Source organism: Haliotis asinina, chromosome 12 (genome assembly GCF_037392515.1).
Source record: "Haliotis asinina isolate JCU_RB_2024 chromosome 12, JCU_Hal_asi_v2, whole genome shotgun sequence".
Classification (NCBI taxonomy): Eukaryota; Metazoa; Mollusca; class Gastropoda; order Lepetellida; family Haliotidae; genus Haliotis; species Haliotis asinina.
In genome coordinates this window covers 23,246,668-23,265,909 of record NC_090291.1, presented here as the reverse complement: position 1 = coordinate 23,265,909, position 19,242 = coordinate 23,246,668, and the positions used below count along the sequence as shown (strand labels likewise).

Genomic DNA, 19,242 nt, shown 5'->3' with positions numbered 1-19,242 from the left:
AGAGCCTTGAATGGTCGACAACGGAGGGATGGAAAACAGTCTGTCCGGTTGTCCAGGCAGCTGATTCTTTGCGGTAAAGTCCCATAAAAGTCCTAAGTGAGCTCGACCATGCAGGGACTGCTCAAACTTGACACGGGTGACATTCAAAGCGTGAATTTCACCGAACCTAGCCGCAGTGGCTAGAAAAAGTGTCTTCTTTGAAAGATTTTCAAACGAGGCCTGCTCCAAGGGTTCATAAGGAGGGACCGCGGAGATGGTCTAGAACGATGTTCAAGTCCCAGGCAGGTGGACGAAATTTCACCTTCTGATCTTCCAACTTGAATGCTTTTAACATGGCGAGGAGTTCTGGCACCTTGGAAACTCGCCGGTCACACTTGACTGCTAGGACGGAGTCGAGCACTGAAAGGTACGTCGCAATGGTGCTACCTCGCAAGTGTTTAGATCTTCTCAGGTATAGAAAAAATTACGCCAAATTGAGGAGATGCTGATAACGGATTCTGCTTTCTGAGTGTACAAAATTTCTCAAAAGATGTCCACTTATTGTCATAAAGAGATGTCGTGGATACCCGGTGCGCACACACAATGACCTTTGCCACCCGAGTAGAATAGCCCTTAGCCCTTAGAGCTTTCTGTAAACGGTCCAGACGTGAAGACAAAACCTCGCTGGATCGGGATGGTGCAGACGGCTGTGTGGATGGCGGAGTGACTGCGGCCAATCCGGTAGTGGTAGGGGGTGTCCGTCGACGAGACGATGCAAGTTGGGGAACCATGTTCTGGCCGGCCACCAGGGCACGACCAAAAGCAGATGAATCCGCCGGGTCTGATTGATCTTGGCCATCATCGCCAGTAGAAGTACTGGTGGTGGGAACGCATACGCGTCCAGCCCCTCCCATGATAGGGACATGGCGTCTGTCTCCCAAGCCTGCGGCTCCAGAACGGGAGACACATACTATGGAAGTTGATTGTTGAGTCGTGTCGCGAACAGGTCGATGAGCGGTTGGCCGTGTTGTTGACACAACAGACGAAATGCTTCCGGGTGCAGCATCCACTCTGTTGGTGATGGTCTGCCTGGTCTTAAGAGGGCGTCTGCTAGTACGTTTCTACAACCCGGGATGTGACGAACATTGCCATTGTCGAGAATGTTGGCCAGCTGAAACATCTGCTCCAACAACCGTCGCGATCTTGTGGTGCCCTGATTCCATATCACCCAAACGACCGTGGAATTGTCGGAAGCTATCAGGAGGCATGTGTTCTGCAAAACGGACATCCAATGCTGAACTGCGAGAATGACTGCTTGAAACTCCAGGTTGTTGATGTGCCACCTGCGTTCGACGTCGGACCACAGCCCCGAGACTGTCTGACCGATGAGGTGAGCGCCCCAACCTAGAAGGGAAGCGTTGACAAAAAGTTTGCGGTCGGGTGTCAAGTCTGTCAAGGAGACGCAAACGTTCAACTCTAGAGTCCACCATCGCAGATACCGGTGAAGACAATCTGGTAGAGGAAACTTGATACGAAGGTCGTCGGCTTGTATGTACGGCAGGAGAAAACATAACGGCCGAAGCATTAGGCGACCTCGTAGCATCAAATCTTGAGCCGACATGAGAAGGCCTAACAGAGACTGCCACTCCCTGAGAGACATCGGCCGAGTGAGACCGCGATCGGCGAAGGCTGCTATCTTGAACCAACGCGCCGGTGGAATCCTGACAAGGTTGTGATGAGTCAGAAACAAACTCCTGGGACGGCTCCATATGGGACTTCTCTCTGTTGACGATCCACCCCAGTTGTTCCAGGAGGCGTGTGGCAAAACTCAGCTGTCTGCGTAGCCACTGAGGATCGGTATGATTGAGTAGACAGTCGTCTATGTCTATGTAGTCGATGTTCCGGAGATGAAGGAAACAGGTGATCGGCACAGTGATACGAGTGAAAACCCACGGGGCCGTGGAAATGCCAAATGGGAGTACCTTCCATCGGTAGTGATGGTTGGCGAACACAAACCGCAGGAACTTCCTGTGCGGCAGATAAATCGGGACATGGAGATAAGCATCCTGCAGGTCGAGGCTGGCTAGCCATGAGCTGGGTCCGAGCTTGTCCCAGAGAAATCATGCGGAAGTGAGGTGGGTCTTGAAGATACAACCGGTTGAACGTCGCCATGTTGTGTATCATGCGCAATTTCCCAGAATCCTTCTTGGGTATGAGGAGGATGGGTGAGTAGAACCCCGGGGACTGTTGGGGGTCTAGCATTGTCTCTATGGCGTTCTTGTCTAGTAACGCTTGAATGCTCTCCGTTAATAAAACACTCTGGGTTGGAGAATACACGCGTAACTGGGGCATTGATGTCAACGGCGGCGACCGGTAACCGAAGTATGTTGGTAACATAAGGATCTTCCAGCATTGATCCCTAATCTCCCGCCTACAGGAGTGGGTCGGGACAACTGGGGGCAGGAGGTCCCAGTTGCGCTGGACCAAGCTTTCAACGGCCAGAGTAGGTGCGCTTGCCTCTACCCCGGTTGGGTGTCGCAGGAGGTTCCCTGGAGCGCTCAGGGGCACGGCATTGACTGTCACCGGCTGGCCTACCACGACCGCGTCCTCTGCAGAAGGCTGAACGGACGGAGTCGCATCTGGGAATATAGCGACACTTGCCTCTTCCACGGGGTGCCGAGGAGGCATGAAAAGCAGATCCGAGGACTTCAGTGTTAGTTAGTTCAGCATGTTGTTTGTAGACGTCCGGGATCATATCGTCAAACAAGTAACGGGACGAAAAAGGAGCATTAAACAGTTTGCGCTTGAACTCTTCCTGCCAGTTGCAGGGATCCAAGAAACCAGAGCGTCGAACCGCTGTTGTCATCGCAAGAGCCGCTTTTAGATGTGCCAGCAAATCATATAAAACTTTGCCTTGCCACTGAAATAGCGTTGACAGGTGGTCCACATGAGAGGCATTATCTTCCGTGAGATCCCAGACGGCTGCCGACGTCGCAGATGCCAAAGCTGAAATAGGTTTCAGCATTCTCCTCAACTCCATGTCGATGGCTAACAGTCTTGAATCTTGCACTCTATAAGAATTCTGGGGTGAACTCGTCAACCGTTTCAGTGATTCGTCGTGAGCCGCTCCACTGTCAGCAAAGTCTAAACTGTGAATCTTGTAATCCCCTTTTTTTGATTTAGGAGCCTTGATGGTAGATGACAGGGACAGCTTAGCAAAATCCGCATCCAGAGAGGCAATGGCGTCCGCCACCATCGGATGTGGGGGAATGAGAAGCTCCGGCGAAAACTGTATTGACTTGTGATCATCCGTACCAGGATCCAGACGTAAACCGCCGATGGAGGTAAATAAGTACCGCCATCATCAGAGTCAGGAGCGTCGTCAATGTAGTCGGGAGAGAAAAATCTCTCTTCCATATCATCCCAGGAAACCGAATGAGTGAGGCGCCTGTGACCAGGTGTAGACGTGGATGACCGAGGTTCCGTATCCACACGTAGGCGAGCATTGGCGTTGGCGTTGGCGTTGGCGTCTAGAATAAGTTGGCGATCTAGAGCATCGATCCCTATCAGGTAGGCGACGAGGGGAGAGAGACCGAGAATGAGAGCAACGCCAGCGACCACAACGAGGACTTCTTGAAGCGACGACGGGATCTGGGAGTATTAGAGCGAGAGCGTCTGTCACGCCGAGAATGCTCAGCTTCAACACGTCGAGCACGCTCCTCCATAAGTTGCTGATGGAGCAACTCTTCTCTAGAGATAGTGGCAGTAGACGTGCGCTTAGGTATAGTGTAGGTTGACGGGGGCGTCGGAGCTGGCGTAGACGCTGGTAGAGAAACGACGGACGAAAACGATGGCGTCAGAATAGGCGTCGACGTTGCTGCTGTGGGCAACGTATCCGCCAAAGGCGCAGCAACCGGCAACGGCGTCGGCATCAGGAGCGCCGGAGAAATCAAGGTCGACGATGGCGCTGAGTCAGCGCTCGAGCGTAGTAAGGTTCTCAGTAGCTTCTGTACCTCCGGGTGAGTGAGGGCGTCTGGGTGAGAGAGATCAATGAAGGCGTCCGAAGAGCGCTGAAATCCAGGCGTCGGATCTGAAGGAGGCAAAGGAAGCGTCGAAGGAGGCGCCGACACCGCTGATGGAGATGGTTGATTCTCTGGCGTCCTTGCAAGCGAAGATCGTGATCCCAAAGAAGAAGCAGGAGACGACATTTTCCGTTTCCTTTGCGTAAACCTTTTCTTCTTAGCCGACAAGTACGCCTTCAATTCCTGCACAGTAAGAGACGAGCAATGATGGCAGCGATCATCAAAACCACAAATAACTACTGCACAGTCCGGACACCAGGGGTGGGGATCCTTTGCTGACTTCTGCACCTTACAGAGTGTGCAAAATTGTTGGGTCATAATAAGGCTGCAACATGTAGAAAGCAAGCAACATTGAGAACCATAAAGAAAAACGGTTAACAAGCAAAACCCCCTATAGTAGAAAAAATGGAGCAACACCCCTGTAGAACAAATGAGCATGCCCTAGCGACGACACAGCAGAGAGAAACCAACATGGCTGCCCCCATTGAACCCTGCACGGCATAGGAAGAAAAACGACGATAAAATGGATAAAAACGACAATAACTACACAAGGCAAGGCACATAGGCAAAGGGAACGGCTTGGGAACCAAACTTTACCCACATGTGCGAAGAAAAAGGATAAACAAGATGAAAAACTAAAGAGAACGAAGTGAGTCGAAAACACGAGGTAGCCAGGTAAGTGAAGTAAAGCACTTTAATGTCAAACACAGTAGCAAATAGCGTAACAAACGAAATAAACACGTCTGACGTATGAGACGCTTGAAGTAAAAGTGAAGTTTTGGATTGCTCGCGCATGCGTGATTCGTGAGATCACGTCACTTCTGTTCCTATACACTCGTCTATACATGAGGTAGCCATTCAGTAGAATGGCATATCAACGACTGTCTGATATCTTCTAAGCCATGCCTGAGGTAATATGCATAAGCCATATGGTAAGGTAAGTTAAAAATGTAGTTTTATCTAGATTAACAGATAAATCCTATGTTTCAGTATACCATTCCAAAACATTCAATCTGGTTTGTAGTCCAACTACAGATTCTGATAGTAGAATTACATTAGCAGCAAATAGAAGAATAAAAAGCTCTAAGAGATCTGGAACATTTGGATACCATGCTTACCATTTGCGATAATGTCGTAGTACAACTTATTGATAAACAGGGAAAACAGAATTGGACTTACAAAACATCCTTGTCTTAATCCAATGGGGTAGTCGAAAAAATCTTGTCATCACCACAATGTACACAAGCTTTGACATTAGCATACATTGCTGTGTCCATGTCTGTGCCCGTGTGTGTGTCTCTCTGTCTGTCCATCTGTATCTCTCTGTGTCCATGTCTGTCTCTACGTCCTGTGTCCTTCTTTGTCTCTCTCTCTCTCTCTCTCTCTCTCTCTCTATGTTAGTGCCTGTATGTGTGTTCTCTCTCTCTCTCTGTCCATGTCTCTGTGTCTGTAAACAGAGTTGAATCCAGGGATTCTTTACTGTGTACAGACTTATAACAATAAATTTCATTTTAAATATATTTAAAATCTTTAGCGTACCGACAGATGACTTCTCTGTACATCATATATATAACATACAATTAGTTGTCAGTCCAGCTGCATCTTGACTTGGCCTTAACTGTTCAGTTCTGTCTCACAGGGCTGTTTCATTTTGTATTTAAGCGTACCCAGATCGATCTATTTTTATGTCATTGTCTTTGGTTCTTTTAACAATAGTCCAGACACGGCTTCTCTGCTGATTGGTTTAAATTCAAACATACCTCTCACCGCCATGTTCCAACTAACCAGTTACACAACACTGTCTCTACATGGGGACTGCATAGAAATTTGAGATTTGGAGAAAGATTAGTAATTATACAATTGTAATTGTTATATACAAAAAAAAACAAACTAAAAAAACTCAAATTAAATAATTGAATAATATAGGCATATATATGTTCAAGATAAATCAAATGTAAATATTTACACAGTGTGCTATTTTACGTGTATGAATGTGCATATTTCCTATGTGTACGCAAGTAAGCATATTTGTTGGACAATACTTGTAATCTGTGTGTCCTGAATTTATATAGGGTTTTTGCATGTGTTGGTTGCTGGGCTACTGGGTGCTTGGGTCACGGGGTCACTTGCAGTAATAATAATAATACATATGATATTTTGCTCTGCGTGAGATCATATTTGCCATGTTCATTGTTTACTTAAGTCTTTATATAAAGACATATACTATTCAGATATGTTCACATGTTATACGTAATACCACACTTCCACGCACCAGTATCTTTTATAGAGGCTACTAGTGTTGGGAATTAGCTAGAATATCACAATTGATTGGTTCATTACATAATCAAATAATTGGTTAGTGTCATTATCAAATTCTCCTGATTACGTTGTTAATACACAAAAAATACAGAAAAAACATGTTCTTTCCATTTTTTTGCATAAATTGCACAAAATGGATTTACAAATTTCAAACAATCTTTGACTATTTCAACCACAGGCAAACTGTAGCGCAAATGGGGTTGCACAGCATAGAGAACATCACAAGTCTTCTCATATGCGAACGAGGTGGAAGCTGGAAGGGGGAATGGAGGGGAAGAACAGTCTAATGTACTATGAGTTGTGCATAAATTGTTGAATAAAAAATATTTCACATGAGTAATTGTTCAACATGGGGTTGGATGTGAGAGCACAACCCAATGAAGAAATGGGTGTATATACCTTGGATGGTGGTGATATTTTACTTGGACATGAAAAATATTTTTCGAATCGAAGCAAGGAAAGTATGTTGCCAACCTTTGCTCACTTTGCCAGCACATAAGAAGACTGGTCATTTTCTCTATGCTGTGCATCCCACTTGCGCTACAGTTTACCTGTGTTTCAACTAATAGGACCACCACTAGAGGGTACTGTATATAACCATGTTTGGTATCAATCCATGTCTTACCAACATTAAAGCATGATGTTGGAACTAGAAGAATAATGATCTGACCACTCACAAAATGTCTTCAAATGATTCAGCTCACCGGAAACGTTGAGTTTTGAATTTAACCCTGTTATCAGTTTAAAGGGCAATGAAATGCAAAATTCAAACACACACTCAAATAACACCAACCTGATTGTTTTCCTTCAAAATATTTGTTACATTTAGGACAGCATACTTCATAGCAACTGGGCACTTCAAATACACAAGTTCCATAAGAGGACAGCTGCAGTCAGACGCATTTTTAATGGCAGATACGAGGCAGTGTCTGTGGTGAAGAAGCTGTGCATCAAGTTCTCGTGGACCTTGATCGTAGTTAGCTTGATCCATGGAGTTGAACAGGGAGCTAGTTGTCTGACCCATTCAAATCATCTGCTTTGCCTGACTGCACAGAAAAAAATAAATCATAATAAATCATAAATCATAATAAATCATAAATAAATCATGTGCATGGAAAATCAGAAACAGTCCCATCCCTTAAAACCCCTACTTCATGTTGCAAATATTGTGCATCAGACACATTCACCATAGAAATTGGTAACACTGAAAAACACCAATATTAACAAATAGCTTTGTTTTTTCCAGCTTGATTTGATTAATACAATCCCTTGTGTTATTGAAGACATCATATATATTACAAGTATGCATATAAAAGCATATCGACCAAATCAGTTCTTTCATAAATGAAATTTTGAATATATATTTGTTCATCGAAATGATGATGGGATAAAAAAAAACGTAGATATGACGTAGCATATGAATCAAGCTACAACTAGAGATGTCCCATGCCTGTTAACAGATCAACCATGTTTGGCCAACATTTTGCCTTAAGCATTTTAGGCTGGCCTGGTTTTTTAGTGAAGGAATCATACAGTAAACTACATTTACATAGAACACACTCTTAAGGAAGTCACATATGACTGGGGTTTATTTTGGTCTTAGACATTCTACATCATGTAAAATTGTAGAAAAACTTTTTTCAAAGGATTGACAATTCTTTGCAATAGATGCGACGTTTCCATGAAGATACAAACACCATCATCATGCAAGTGATACACAGCATTATGTAAAAGGACATACTGTAAGCCAAATTTTGTTTTGCTCAAATGCTGCTGTTGCTATTACTCATAGGAAATTTTCCCTACAAACAGCTTGATGTTCCTGTGCCTCAGGGAAGTTAACCCTGAATGCTTACGTAAATGTTCTCAGAGAGGAAGGTGGAACTGGACTGGCTCATAGTGTTATAACGTACCTAAATTCTTATTATAACAAATCTCATGCACATGCAAAACTCAAAAACAACTTACACAGGAGTTCTGTCAATACAACTTTATTCTGTGATACATAAGTCAGGCACCTACACACCAAATGGCCACAGATGTACTTGCCACTGGTAACAGGTTTGTTTCATACGCCGTCCGAAAATATATAATAGTACAAAGTTTCTTCCCTGCAAAGTTATTAACAGGAAACAATATAAAGAGATATGTCATGTGATGACGGGTTCATGCTGATTTTACACATAGCCATAACGGCCCTCCATAGCAAAACACATTTCTCATACAAGCCGATGTCAAAACAGTGTGAAATCTCATGTTCAGACTCACACATCTGACAAATGACCAAAGCAGCCCTCACAAGATAGTACACTGTAAACAAGTTCAACAGAAACTATTACAAGTCAATCACACTCACACTAGGTGAGAACACTCATATGTAAGTTTATGACGATATGGTCCAGATGACCCTAAGATAATAATGTCTTATAAATTCACATGTACAAAACTTTTGTCAAGTTAGATATGAACATTTACAAGTGCGGTCATGAATCTACGAGGAAATTATATGTTCAAATTCACAACATACCAACCGACAAACCTGTATCACAACCTGTATAATGACAAACCTGCTACATCTCGAAACCCTAACCTGATACAAAATATTTTATACATTCACAGAATATCCTAACGAAAACCTATTGCAGTGAGTGACACAGAAAATAAAGCATTTTTACCTGGGACTGTGTGTGCCAAAATGTCAGGTCAATAATTTTCTTCCCAATGACAACTTACTCTACACTTGTGGCTTAAATAAGGGTTTCAATACAAATTCCCGGGCTGCACAAGTTTTTGCCATAGGCCTCTCTGACACATTCGAACTCTGCATGTTTCAAGAGCAAGTCTTGTACCCAGAACTAACGAATGTATTCGGTCGAACATGCACAAACATTTTCCGGGAACGTTTACCACCAGGACAATAGTGTTAGAGCTAATGTTCAGGCAAAACTTCATTAGAATACACATGAACATATTGTAACAAAAATTCATTATCTGGATCCAGTTCCGGTTGCTTCAAATTCATACACAACTTTATAAGTTTATTGTACAGTTAATTCATTTAACAGCCCAGGGGTCTCAACTGAGATAGGCATAGAGTATCGCAAGACTGCTACTGCCACGAGGACACAGGCTGATCAGCAGGGCATCTAGTCCAGATGACAGTCAGTATCGTGTCGAGACCATGTATTTACAGTCTGGTGCTTTATGAATAAACTTGTTATTGGAACTTTATCTACTTGTTGTGTGATCCTTCTGCATTTTGCCAGTTTCAACATTCACTATCTGTTACAGTCCGTTTGATTCCATTTGAGACCGATGAATTGCTCACTAACACAAAATCTAATAATTGCAACAAAACCAAATTTTGCACAGCCACATGAAATCGACAGACCATCTCTGATGATGTGTCTCATAATTTGGGACACCCGAATAAAAAAGTTGTTTAACAAACGATCATCATTTTCTTGTCACCTTTCGCTATTTTGTACAAGGTGAGGCGTCTTGCTGGAAGAACAGCCAGGTAATCAATGATCCTCTTGGTCATAGATCCGTTTAAGTTCTGTGAGTCAGGTGTTGAGGCGAGGATGAGGGCCGTCCGCCGCAACAAAACTCTGAAAGATATCCTTGTCAGAGCTGCTATTACCTACCCCTGCCCACCCCCCAGGTTGCGGGAAAAATGGTTCAATTCCTTGATCAACCATGTCAGGATCATTCCTGCAGGGTCTGCAGTAATATCCAGTCTCCGTACTTTTACAGTACACACACGGGCCGTAGATACAGGGCCCCTGAAATCATTGCAAAAGCCGCAATGTAGTTTATTTGCTCACATGCCGTGTCTGCAATAAACAATATGTGGGTGAAACCCAAAGGGAATTCAGAACGCAACTTTCTGAACACTTTGCAGACATTACACATCAAAGGGACAAACCAGTCTCCTACCACTTTAACCTAACTATCACAAGAGTGATTTAAGATACACCATCATCAGTCAACTCAAGGCAGACCCTGAAAAGGAAACCACCACTAAGCTCCGACGCTCCATGGAACTTAAATGGATTTTTTAGCTCCACACATTCAGCACACACAGTCTCAACGACAAAACTGTTGGTTGAATTTCACCCCGTTTTTATTCACATGCAAATGCTGTGTCGCATTTGGTTGGAGTGAGTGAGTGAGTTTAGTTTTACGCAGCACTCAGCAATGTCCCACCTATATGGCGGCAGTCTGTAAATAATCGAGTCTGGACCAGACAATCCGGTGACCAACAACATGAGCATCAACCTGCACAACTGGGAACCAATGACATGTGTCAAACCAAGTCAGCAAGCCTGACCACCTGATCCCGTTGGTCGCCTCTTACAACAAGCAGAGTCGCCTGTTATGGTAAACATGGGTTGCTGAAGGACTACTCTACCCCGGGACCTTCACGGGTCCGCATTTGGTTTGAGTGCAATGTAATATCATGTAATAGTTATAACTGTGATATGTATTATGGTATGATAAATTACGCTGTGATACATTAATACATGACACAAGCCAAGTTTACCTTCGTCAACTTTTCTGTGACAGACTATAGTTAATCCCTCCACTGTTTATTTGCCATGGTTGACTGAATCTCAACCTTATCAATAGGTGCCGGTGTAACAGACTAAACTTTCCCTGTGGCCAAACTTTCCCCTCTAGGCTTGATCTTCCCTACCCTGGAGTGAGTGAGTTTAGCTTTACGCCGCTTTTTAGCAATATTCCAGCAATATCACGGCGAGGGACACCAGAAAATGGGCTTCACACATTGTACCCATGTGGGGAATCGAACCCGGGTCTTCGGCGTGACGAGCGAACGCTTTAACCATTAGGCTACCCCACCGCCCCTCCCTACCCTGGAATCAATTTTGATTGCTACTTCTTTCCCAACCTTGTCTTATATCAAAAGGGGGAAATTCTAGGCCTCGCTAGACTATTTCTTCCTCACCTTTGTTATATCAAAAGAAGGAGAAAACTGTTTTGAGGATACCAATGGAACTTCATAGTTACATAAGAAGGACATATAAGCATTTGCTGTGTACTTGAATAAACTAGTATAATCAGTTTCTTACTTGAGAAAATTTCCAGTTTTTCTATCAATAGCAAGGTTGTTGTTATTAGTTTGCAGATTCAAAAAAATCAAATGTGTGTGATCTTCATTATCATAGATAATAGGCCAGAGGCGTAGCTACCAAAAATTACACACGATTTTTGTAATAAAAGTTGGGTCAACGCTCAATATTATCTAAATATAAAGCTTTGCAATCTTTTACAAAACAAATGGCTTGCCACATGCCCGCAGACATCATATTTTCACATGACATGATTAAATATTGATTTATAAAACACAGAACAAGGATCAAATGGATCAGTCACTATACAATCCAGGCATTAGAAAAAATGTGCACTGCTGGGATACTTTATTAGAATCAGATAAAGAATACCAGGGATATTTTCAAATAACGGCATGTCATGAGCGTCCACCCTTCTCACAGTTTGGGTGAAAAAATTCTGCAAGTGTGGACAGTAGCCCTGTCCCATGTTCATCAAGGCCAAGGGAGCAGTTGCTGACTAACTTGCAGCATGGTTTTCGTGATTAGACTTTTGGCAAGAAACATTAAGCACTCCGCATCAGTGCCCCTTTAATTTAATTTTTAAAAATGCCCTGCCCATGCTACCAATATGGGCTGGGCATCTATTCCAATCCAGAATCTGCACTGGGATCATGATTAAAGCATTATTATTTTACAGATTTTTAGAGAGGATATGAATAAATACAAGGTTGTTAACACCCTGGGTGCCAGACGGACATATGTGTCCTTCCTCTTCAACCCTCACTTTGAAGTCAAATAATATTCTAAATACATCACGCACACAAATTGTGAATTTCCTTGTTTATTAATACCATCCACTATTATCTTAGACAAAGTTAAAGTGCTAAAAATAACCTCTCAAAATTGGCTTCACCGTAATTGTCGCCATTTTTCACACTATACAAAATCACAATTCAGAGCGTTATTTGCTGTATGTTGTGAAATGTGAAAATCGGATAAATACTGGGAGTACTGAATTTCAAAAATAGCATATTAACGATTATGTAACCAGTAATGATAATTCTGAAACGCTACCAATGAACCCAGAATCATCTGAGATGGTTTCGAAAATACACTTACACGAACACTGAAGTGTGCTTTCCGCCATATTGGATAGTTTAAAAATCCCGTTTCAAGAAGGTCAATATTGAGACACATATTACATCACATATATTTCATAGTTAGCTGCGACAAATGCATCATCGAACTCCCCACACATCGTAGAATCAAATTACAAATGGTCTTTGTCACTGACACTGTCTAGATAAAACGTATCGAAATATACTGGCTAATGAAAACAAAGAAAGTACAATACAATGCTGTCATGTGATAATTCGTAAGAAACTGTCAAACTTTTAGTGCAGCATGACGTCAAGTCTAACGCAAATTCACACAGAACGACAGAGGTACTTATCGGCATTTCTGGCTTCTTCCATCATTTACAATGTAAACGATAAAAACATATAACAATACACAAAGAGTCAGAATATTTCTGAATACTTACATCTCACATTTATGCACAAAAGATCCCCAAATCAAAGAAGAATCCTCATAAAATCCTGTGTACCCATGTAAGCAAAGGCGCCATTTTGAAAGAAATTGGTCATCGGCAGTGATGTCACACGCCAACACTGTTGCACATATTAGACAATTTCTTTGAGGTGAAGGCTGGTTGAACAAGTACACACAATGACCATATCATTCCGATTGCACTTTCAGTATTGTGATGGATATTTTGCATATCATTCAGATATTTTCTCATGAAACTGATTTCAGTATCTACATACATCCATGTTCAACATCATATCATATGTGGATATAGGGCATGCGTTTTTATTCTTTGAAACTTTTGATTGTTTGAATCATATTTACATGGGAAATTGACTCAGTAAGTGTACTATATTACATTTTAAGCCTCTACACAAGTGTTAGAAGATCACATGTAGTCATTACTGCAACATGAGCTTTAGTTTCTGTGATGTACAATATTCAATATGTTGGGATGAATATTGCAGTTTCATATGAACAGGTTAATATACAGCAATTTAATTCTTATAAGTAAAACTGATAATACTTATGAAAATGATTTGTACATTTTATGAAATTTATGAGCACACATATTTAAAGGAACTGTCTTGTTCATTGCATTGGTTTGTGTCATTTTTATAGACGAAACAATTATGAAATTGACTGACCAGGTGCGAGTTATCATTGTTTTAGATAATAAAGTCAATTCAAATTCAATTAAAACATGTTTGGATGACAGAATATCTAACTCAAACAATATTTACACAAAAATTGTTAAAAATATGTAAGCCAAGTCATGTCTTAATTTGGACAAACCTTACGTCCATATTCTAATAGTTACATACTAAAAAAGCGATCTCTTTGTACCTTTCAATGCAGACTTATGAAGTGAAATAATTACATAATCATAAGAGGGAAAGTTTATACCCTAAATGAATATTCAATGAATATATAGGTGTTGTGAAATTTTCAATTATGCTAAGTTGATGCCGAACAGGTGCGTGTGTTGCTCGCAATGACATACGCAGTAAAACCGTCTAATTTTTCACATATTCAGGACACTATTTCAGTGGTAAAACCATTCATTTATGTTCTGTCTAAATAGTGTTGAATTCAGAATAAGAGACCTCTTACACACTGAGTGGAAATCAGGTTAAATATATACAAATCAGCAAACCAGTGTCGTCTTTTTCCAACGTCACAAAATGCACAAAACATGCCATGACATCAACTAAAATGTTGCATTATTTTCAGCTAATTCATTACATATGATGATGTGTCTGTTAGTCTGTTAAATATGATGCAAAATTAATCAAAATACCTCTACACAAATAGGAGAATATGGGAATCTAAGAACTTAATTATGTATCGTATAGGGCCATCCATATCGCTATTACCTGTTTTCTGACATAGTTCTTTGGCATCTTTTCTTACAAATTGTGAAACTACCAAAAGGTATCCTCTCACATTGGTGAACTTTGTATTGCAATACTTTGGTTCACTGTGAACAAAACATAATGAAAATATACTGTGTGTATACACAGCAAATTCTCTCCATGTGAGCTGAGTTATATCAGTGAGCCTATATAGAGAGGGAGAAGAAACTCCTCAAAAAGACCCTGAACGTATGTCTCGCCTCGTCACGTGACCAGTGTAGACAATATGGCAGCAGCTTAGTATCTAAGATTGAGCGTGGTTTATCTTCAACAGCTGATTACAATCGCTGAGCGCTGTGACAACTGAACACCTACATGCAGAAGGTAAGTTAACTATTTTGTCAATTCAGTTCAAGTCAAATAATTGTTATTAGTGTCAGTATTGGGACCAAAGATTTGTAGTTAAGTTTCAAGTTGATATGTTATAACTCACTGGCTTCCATTCTCGATTCACCGCGAAGATAGACTAAATTAAGTCGATAAAAACTTCTTTCACACATTCGTTTAATTCTTAGAAGGGAAACATACCTTCAGTTGAAAGGTGTTTGCAAGTAATAGTGATAGTTTTATGTAAATGGTTATTTGAGGTATTTGAGGTGTGTGAAAAGTATGACATATTGCCAATCTGTTCTGATCTGTCTTTGAAATACTATATGACTTGGTTCGAGTGCTCCTAGTTATTTCTTCAAAAACATCTTTCACATACACCTTTCATATGAAGAGAATAAACCATCAGGTAAAGGTGTTGATGTAAATGCTTGAGGGTCATAGTTCTGTAACCTTTCTTTCTTTCTGATTATTTGACAAAACTGGAAAACGCTTTGTGATAATTTTACACTTTCCTTTCTTGAGGGATGTGTGACAGTGTCACTTAACATTTTGTTAACGTCCATGCCATTCCCCACTTGTAATAAGATATCTGAATTAATTATTAATGTTAACAAAAATGTCTCAAAGTACATTTTTTTAAAGGACAGCTGATGCTAACACGTGTTCTACCAATACTTTTGCATTCTCAAACAAGTTTTGGGAGGGATGGCTGTGATGTATCATTTATTCTTTCATTCATTCACACATGTACTTCGTTTTTTTCTTTATTTCTTTCATTCATTCACCTATAATTCTTGCACTTAATTCTTACTATAATTCATTCATTGTGAAATTCTGACTGATACAATAAACTGGCTGCAGTATTGTTACTATGGTAAACACAGCTGAAAATGCGCTGGAAACGAGCCAAGATACTGTGTACGTTGGATAATGACGAGGCACATGTTAATTAGTACAAATGGTAAAGAAAGCAAGCAAGTGAACTGTCCCTGTTGTAGATTATCCCTGGCTACATTGACCTAATATAAAGCATAACAGAGTTATGCCCCCCTATCTTTATATGTGCATGACCTCTCTGTCCATGTTTGAACTCATAATTGAAAATAGATTTTGGGCATTTATTGCAGGTCATTTTTCATTTTGTGCAGATTATGCTATGCATTTGCACATAAATTCATTTCATATACACTTATGTCTTTCAGATATCAAGCTGTATTTTTGGCTCACACTTTCTGTAAAGATGACAAATTAAAAAAATCGTGGCAGAGTGCTTTTATTGGAGCACAATAAAAAATGGAGAAATTTACTGTTTTTTAACGCTAACAAAAGTTTTGGCCAACATTTAGCAGTGTCTGTTTCCCAAACCCCTGAGGTAGTCGCAGTTATATTTATACCAGTGGATAGGAAATTAAATATTCCACATTTCTGTGTAATTTTATTGTCGTGTGCAGATCCAGGAACACATGAGCGCAATTAAAAAATTTCAATTTTCAAACCTCACGAAAATTTGCTCCTGAAAAAAAAACTCGGCATCCATTAATGAGTTTTAAAAGGGATAAAGAGCTCCGTCCGTATCCTGTACCCCCCCAAAAAACATTCAATGTACTTAATATACTTATTTCAGTGTGGGGATAAAACACAGGGGAAGGACTCCCCTTTACTATTACTATCTAAGATAGGCGTAGTTCATGTGAATAAACTCATATTCCAGCCAAGGCCTACATCGAGCACACCTTGGTTTAGTGCGATGTCGTCTAGTTAATTGCTGGACTATGATAGGCGGAGCTCTTTCCGTAAGTTTCTAAAACAGCATGTCGTCCTTGCCGTTTTGTCACGCCAGTTTCGACTGATGTTAGCGTCGAATATCATGACGATGTGTCAACGTATGTGATTTGGGACTAAAATCAGAATAATTATAATATCCGTTATGCCATATTACGCACACAAATGATGTCAGTTGTGTAAATACTGTTATAGCCCGAGAAGACGCATACGTTTCCATGTGCATTTTATCAAATCCCACTATCCATGGAGAGTCCACAACATATCAGACATACTCCTGCCAACGTCTACTACTCACTTCTATACTCAAAACTTTACATGAACCTTACCTCAACCCTTAATAATGCTGCTTGAAGATTCTTCCCTGACTCTCGAACTTTCGCTTCTATCAACTGTTTCACAACACCAGGAAGTATTGGGTTATCTCCCTTCAACAGATGGCCAGACATACCAATTCATACATTCATTACATTTGTTTCTGTGTTCACCCCCCAAATTTTAAATCGGATTCCACAGTACGACTTTGAATTCTAGTAGAAAGTTACCATCATATCTTACATTATTTCAGGCAACGTATTTGGTCTATTGACTCTTAAGAAGATTTATCGATTACTTCAAGTATAATATCCCACTTGTGATATTATAGATTCTTCCCTGATTCTTCTAAGATGCTTCGGTGAAAGATCAAAGGCGCCGACAATACTTTATCAGACGATAATGTGCTCTTTTTGCATTACGTCACAATGTGTTGACGTCGCTGCGCCATTCCAGTCTACCCCCTCGTAATCGAACATTTTTGCATAACGTTACAATGTAACCGACGTCACGCTTGATGTCAGTTGCCATCGCCTTGTACAGCCCCCCACAGTAACCTGCTTCGTCGCATCCCGTTTCATGGTTTGCAGTTGCATCAAACAGCTAACATCGCTGCTGGAAACATTATGTTTATGTTTTCCGAAGGATGAAATGTCTCATAGTTCGACTCAAAACTTTACAGAGACAATGTTTGTAATGTTGGCAATGTTTACATTCCCACAATGCATTCATGGAATGTCGCACGACTAGTCAGCTTCAGCTGAATGTACTGATATAAACTTTCGTTGGTAGTAGAAATGAGACGGGCATATTGCCTTATATGTTTTAAGACAACCACAGATGTCATAAAAATGATCTAGGGAAGATATTTAACCCGAACATAAACCTTAACCAAACTGCTCATCATTTGTTTTTCCAGTAACGTTTGTCTTAACGTAGGGGGCTGACACGTCAAAAGAACAGCGCGTCAGTTATCCCTGTGCGACGATTCTTAATTTACGTCACAGACACTTTCGTTTGTTTTCTGCCATAGATTAATCGAAATTAGGCTTAGGAATAATTAAATACGGCATCTTAGAAAAGAAATACAGTTCGTTCTACTACCATGTATAGTGTAATAAAGCACACTTTCGCCTTGAACTATTATATCGTTAAAGCACTTAGACGCAAGCGTCCTCGTGCTTTATCTATAATAGTTCAGGGCGAAAGTGTGCTTTATTACACTATTCATGGTAGTAGAACGAACTGTATTTCTTAAGTAATGTTTGTAAAATAGCACCGAGGTATTTGTAATGGTCTACTCGTTCAGTTTCTGCATTTTCAATTATACGAGGATGTAAAGGTTCCGATCGGTATGATATACCAATGGCGTATTCCATGATGCGGAGAACTTGAAGGCAGTATCACTCTTCTTTCCATTATACTTCGCTCTCAAAAAGTATTTTTTTGGGTGCAAAGACCACATACCGGTTTGTGGTTTGTGCGCGCGCATAATTCCCCGAAACATAGCATTACTGTAATTCTACCTAAAATGAATAGAATTTTTTAAATCAAACAACGACATAGGCTCAGAAGCATTTACTGCTGACAACGAACGACAGGGGTCACTGACACACGTTTTACAAATATCAGGGAGCCTGCAAATATAGACAGGTCACAGAACACAGATGACGTCAGTATTGAGGGTAGCGACATTCGGCTTTCACCATTGCCCATTGCCCATTGCCCATATCATTGTTTTCAGTGCTCATCAACGTTTTATTTCAAGTCGATATTTTAATTGCTGTATATTGTAATTTATGGTACAATTGTTATGGTTTGCACAGACAGGAAAGTGCATAATGTCACAGGTACATGTGACGAATGTGAGCCAGATATATCGTCAATAATTAACCCAAGTTCAGACGAGCCGTAGGTGATTGAACGTCAAGAGCCGAGCTAGCTATACTTATGACGTCACCTTACAACGTGCTTGATAATGGTCCGTCGTCAAGCAGTTTGTGGTCATTATCAACTTACAGTGGCCCGATCATTTCTGTTAACGTGCGGGCGTTTTAACGGTAATTATATAAATATGTATGCATGTATCGGGGTTCATATTTTCGAACACTGCCTCGTTATGTCACGTGATCCGGAATACCCTAAAATGATTCGGAACTGCCACAACGGAGGATCGTTTTCTCTTTTGCGATATCTCTGAAGTCAATCAGGACCGAATAAATTTTATATTTTGGTGTGAGTAACATGAAACGTTGCTCAGACAGAAATTGCCCTTAGTTGCTTCAGATATATTTTTGCGGAGGCGCATGCAGTCGGTGTTTCGTTAGTGATCCGGAACTGCCTTACGCACTGTAGTTC

The 19,242-nt window shown here is 41.0% G+C and overlaps 1 protein-coding gene across 3 annotated transcripts in view; it reads right to left on the bottom strand.

Annotated features, from left to right (window-relative positions):
- The window catches only part of LOC137257619 (E3 ubiquitin-protein ligase RNF31-like), a 375,097-nt gene extending 358,076 nt beyond the window's left edge, over positions 1 to 17,021 (bottom strand). For all 3 annotated transcript variants that reach the window (XM_067794941.1, XM_067794942.1, XM_067794943.1), the window contains exons 1-2: positions 16,899 to 17,021; positions 7,174 to 7,426 (exon numbers count right to left, since the gene is read on the bottom strand). In XM_067794941.1, coding sequence (XP_067651042.1) covers positions 7,174 to 7,404 — 231 coding nt within the window. In that variant the 5' untranslated portion in view covers positions 7,405 to 7,426; positions 16,899 to 17,021. The remainder of the gene's footprint in view (positions 1 to 7,173; positions 7,427 to 16,898) is intronic.
- Between the last annotated feature and the right edge of the window lie 2,221 nt (positions 17,022 to 19,242).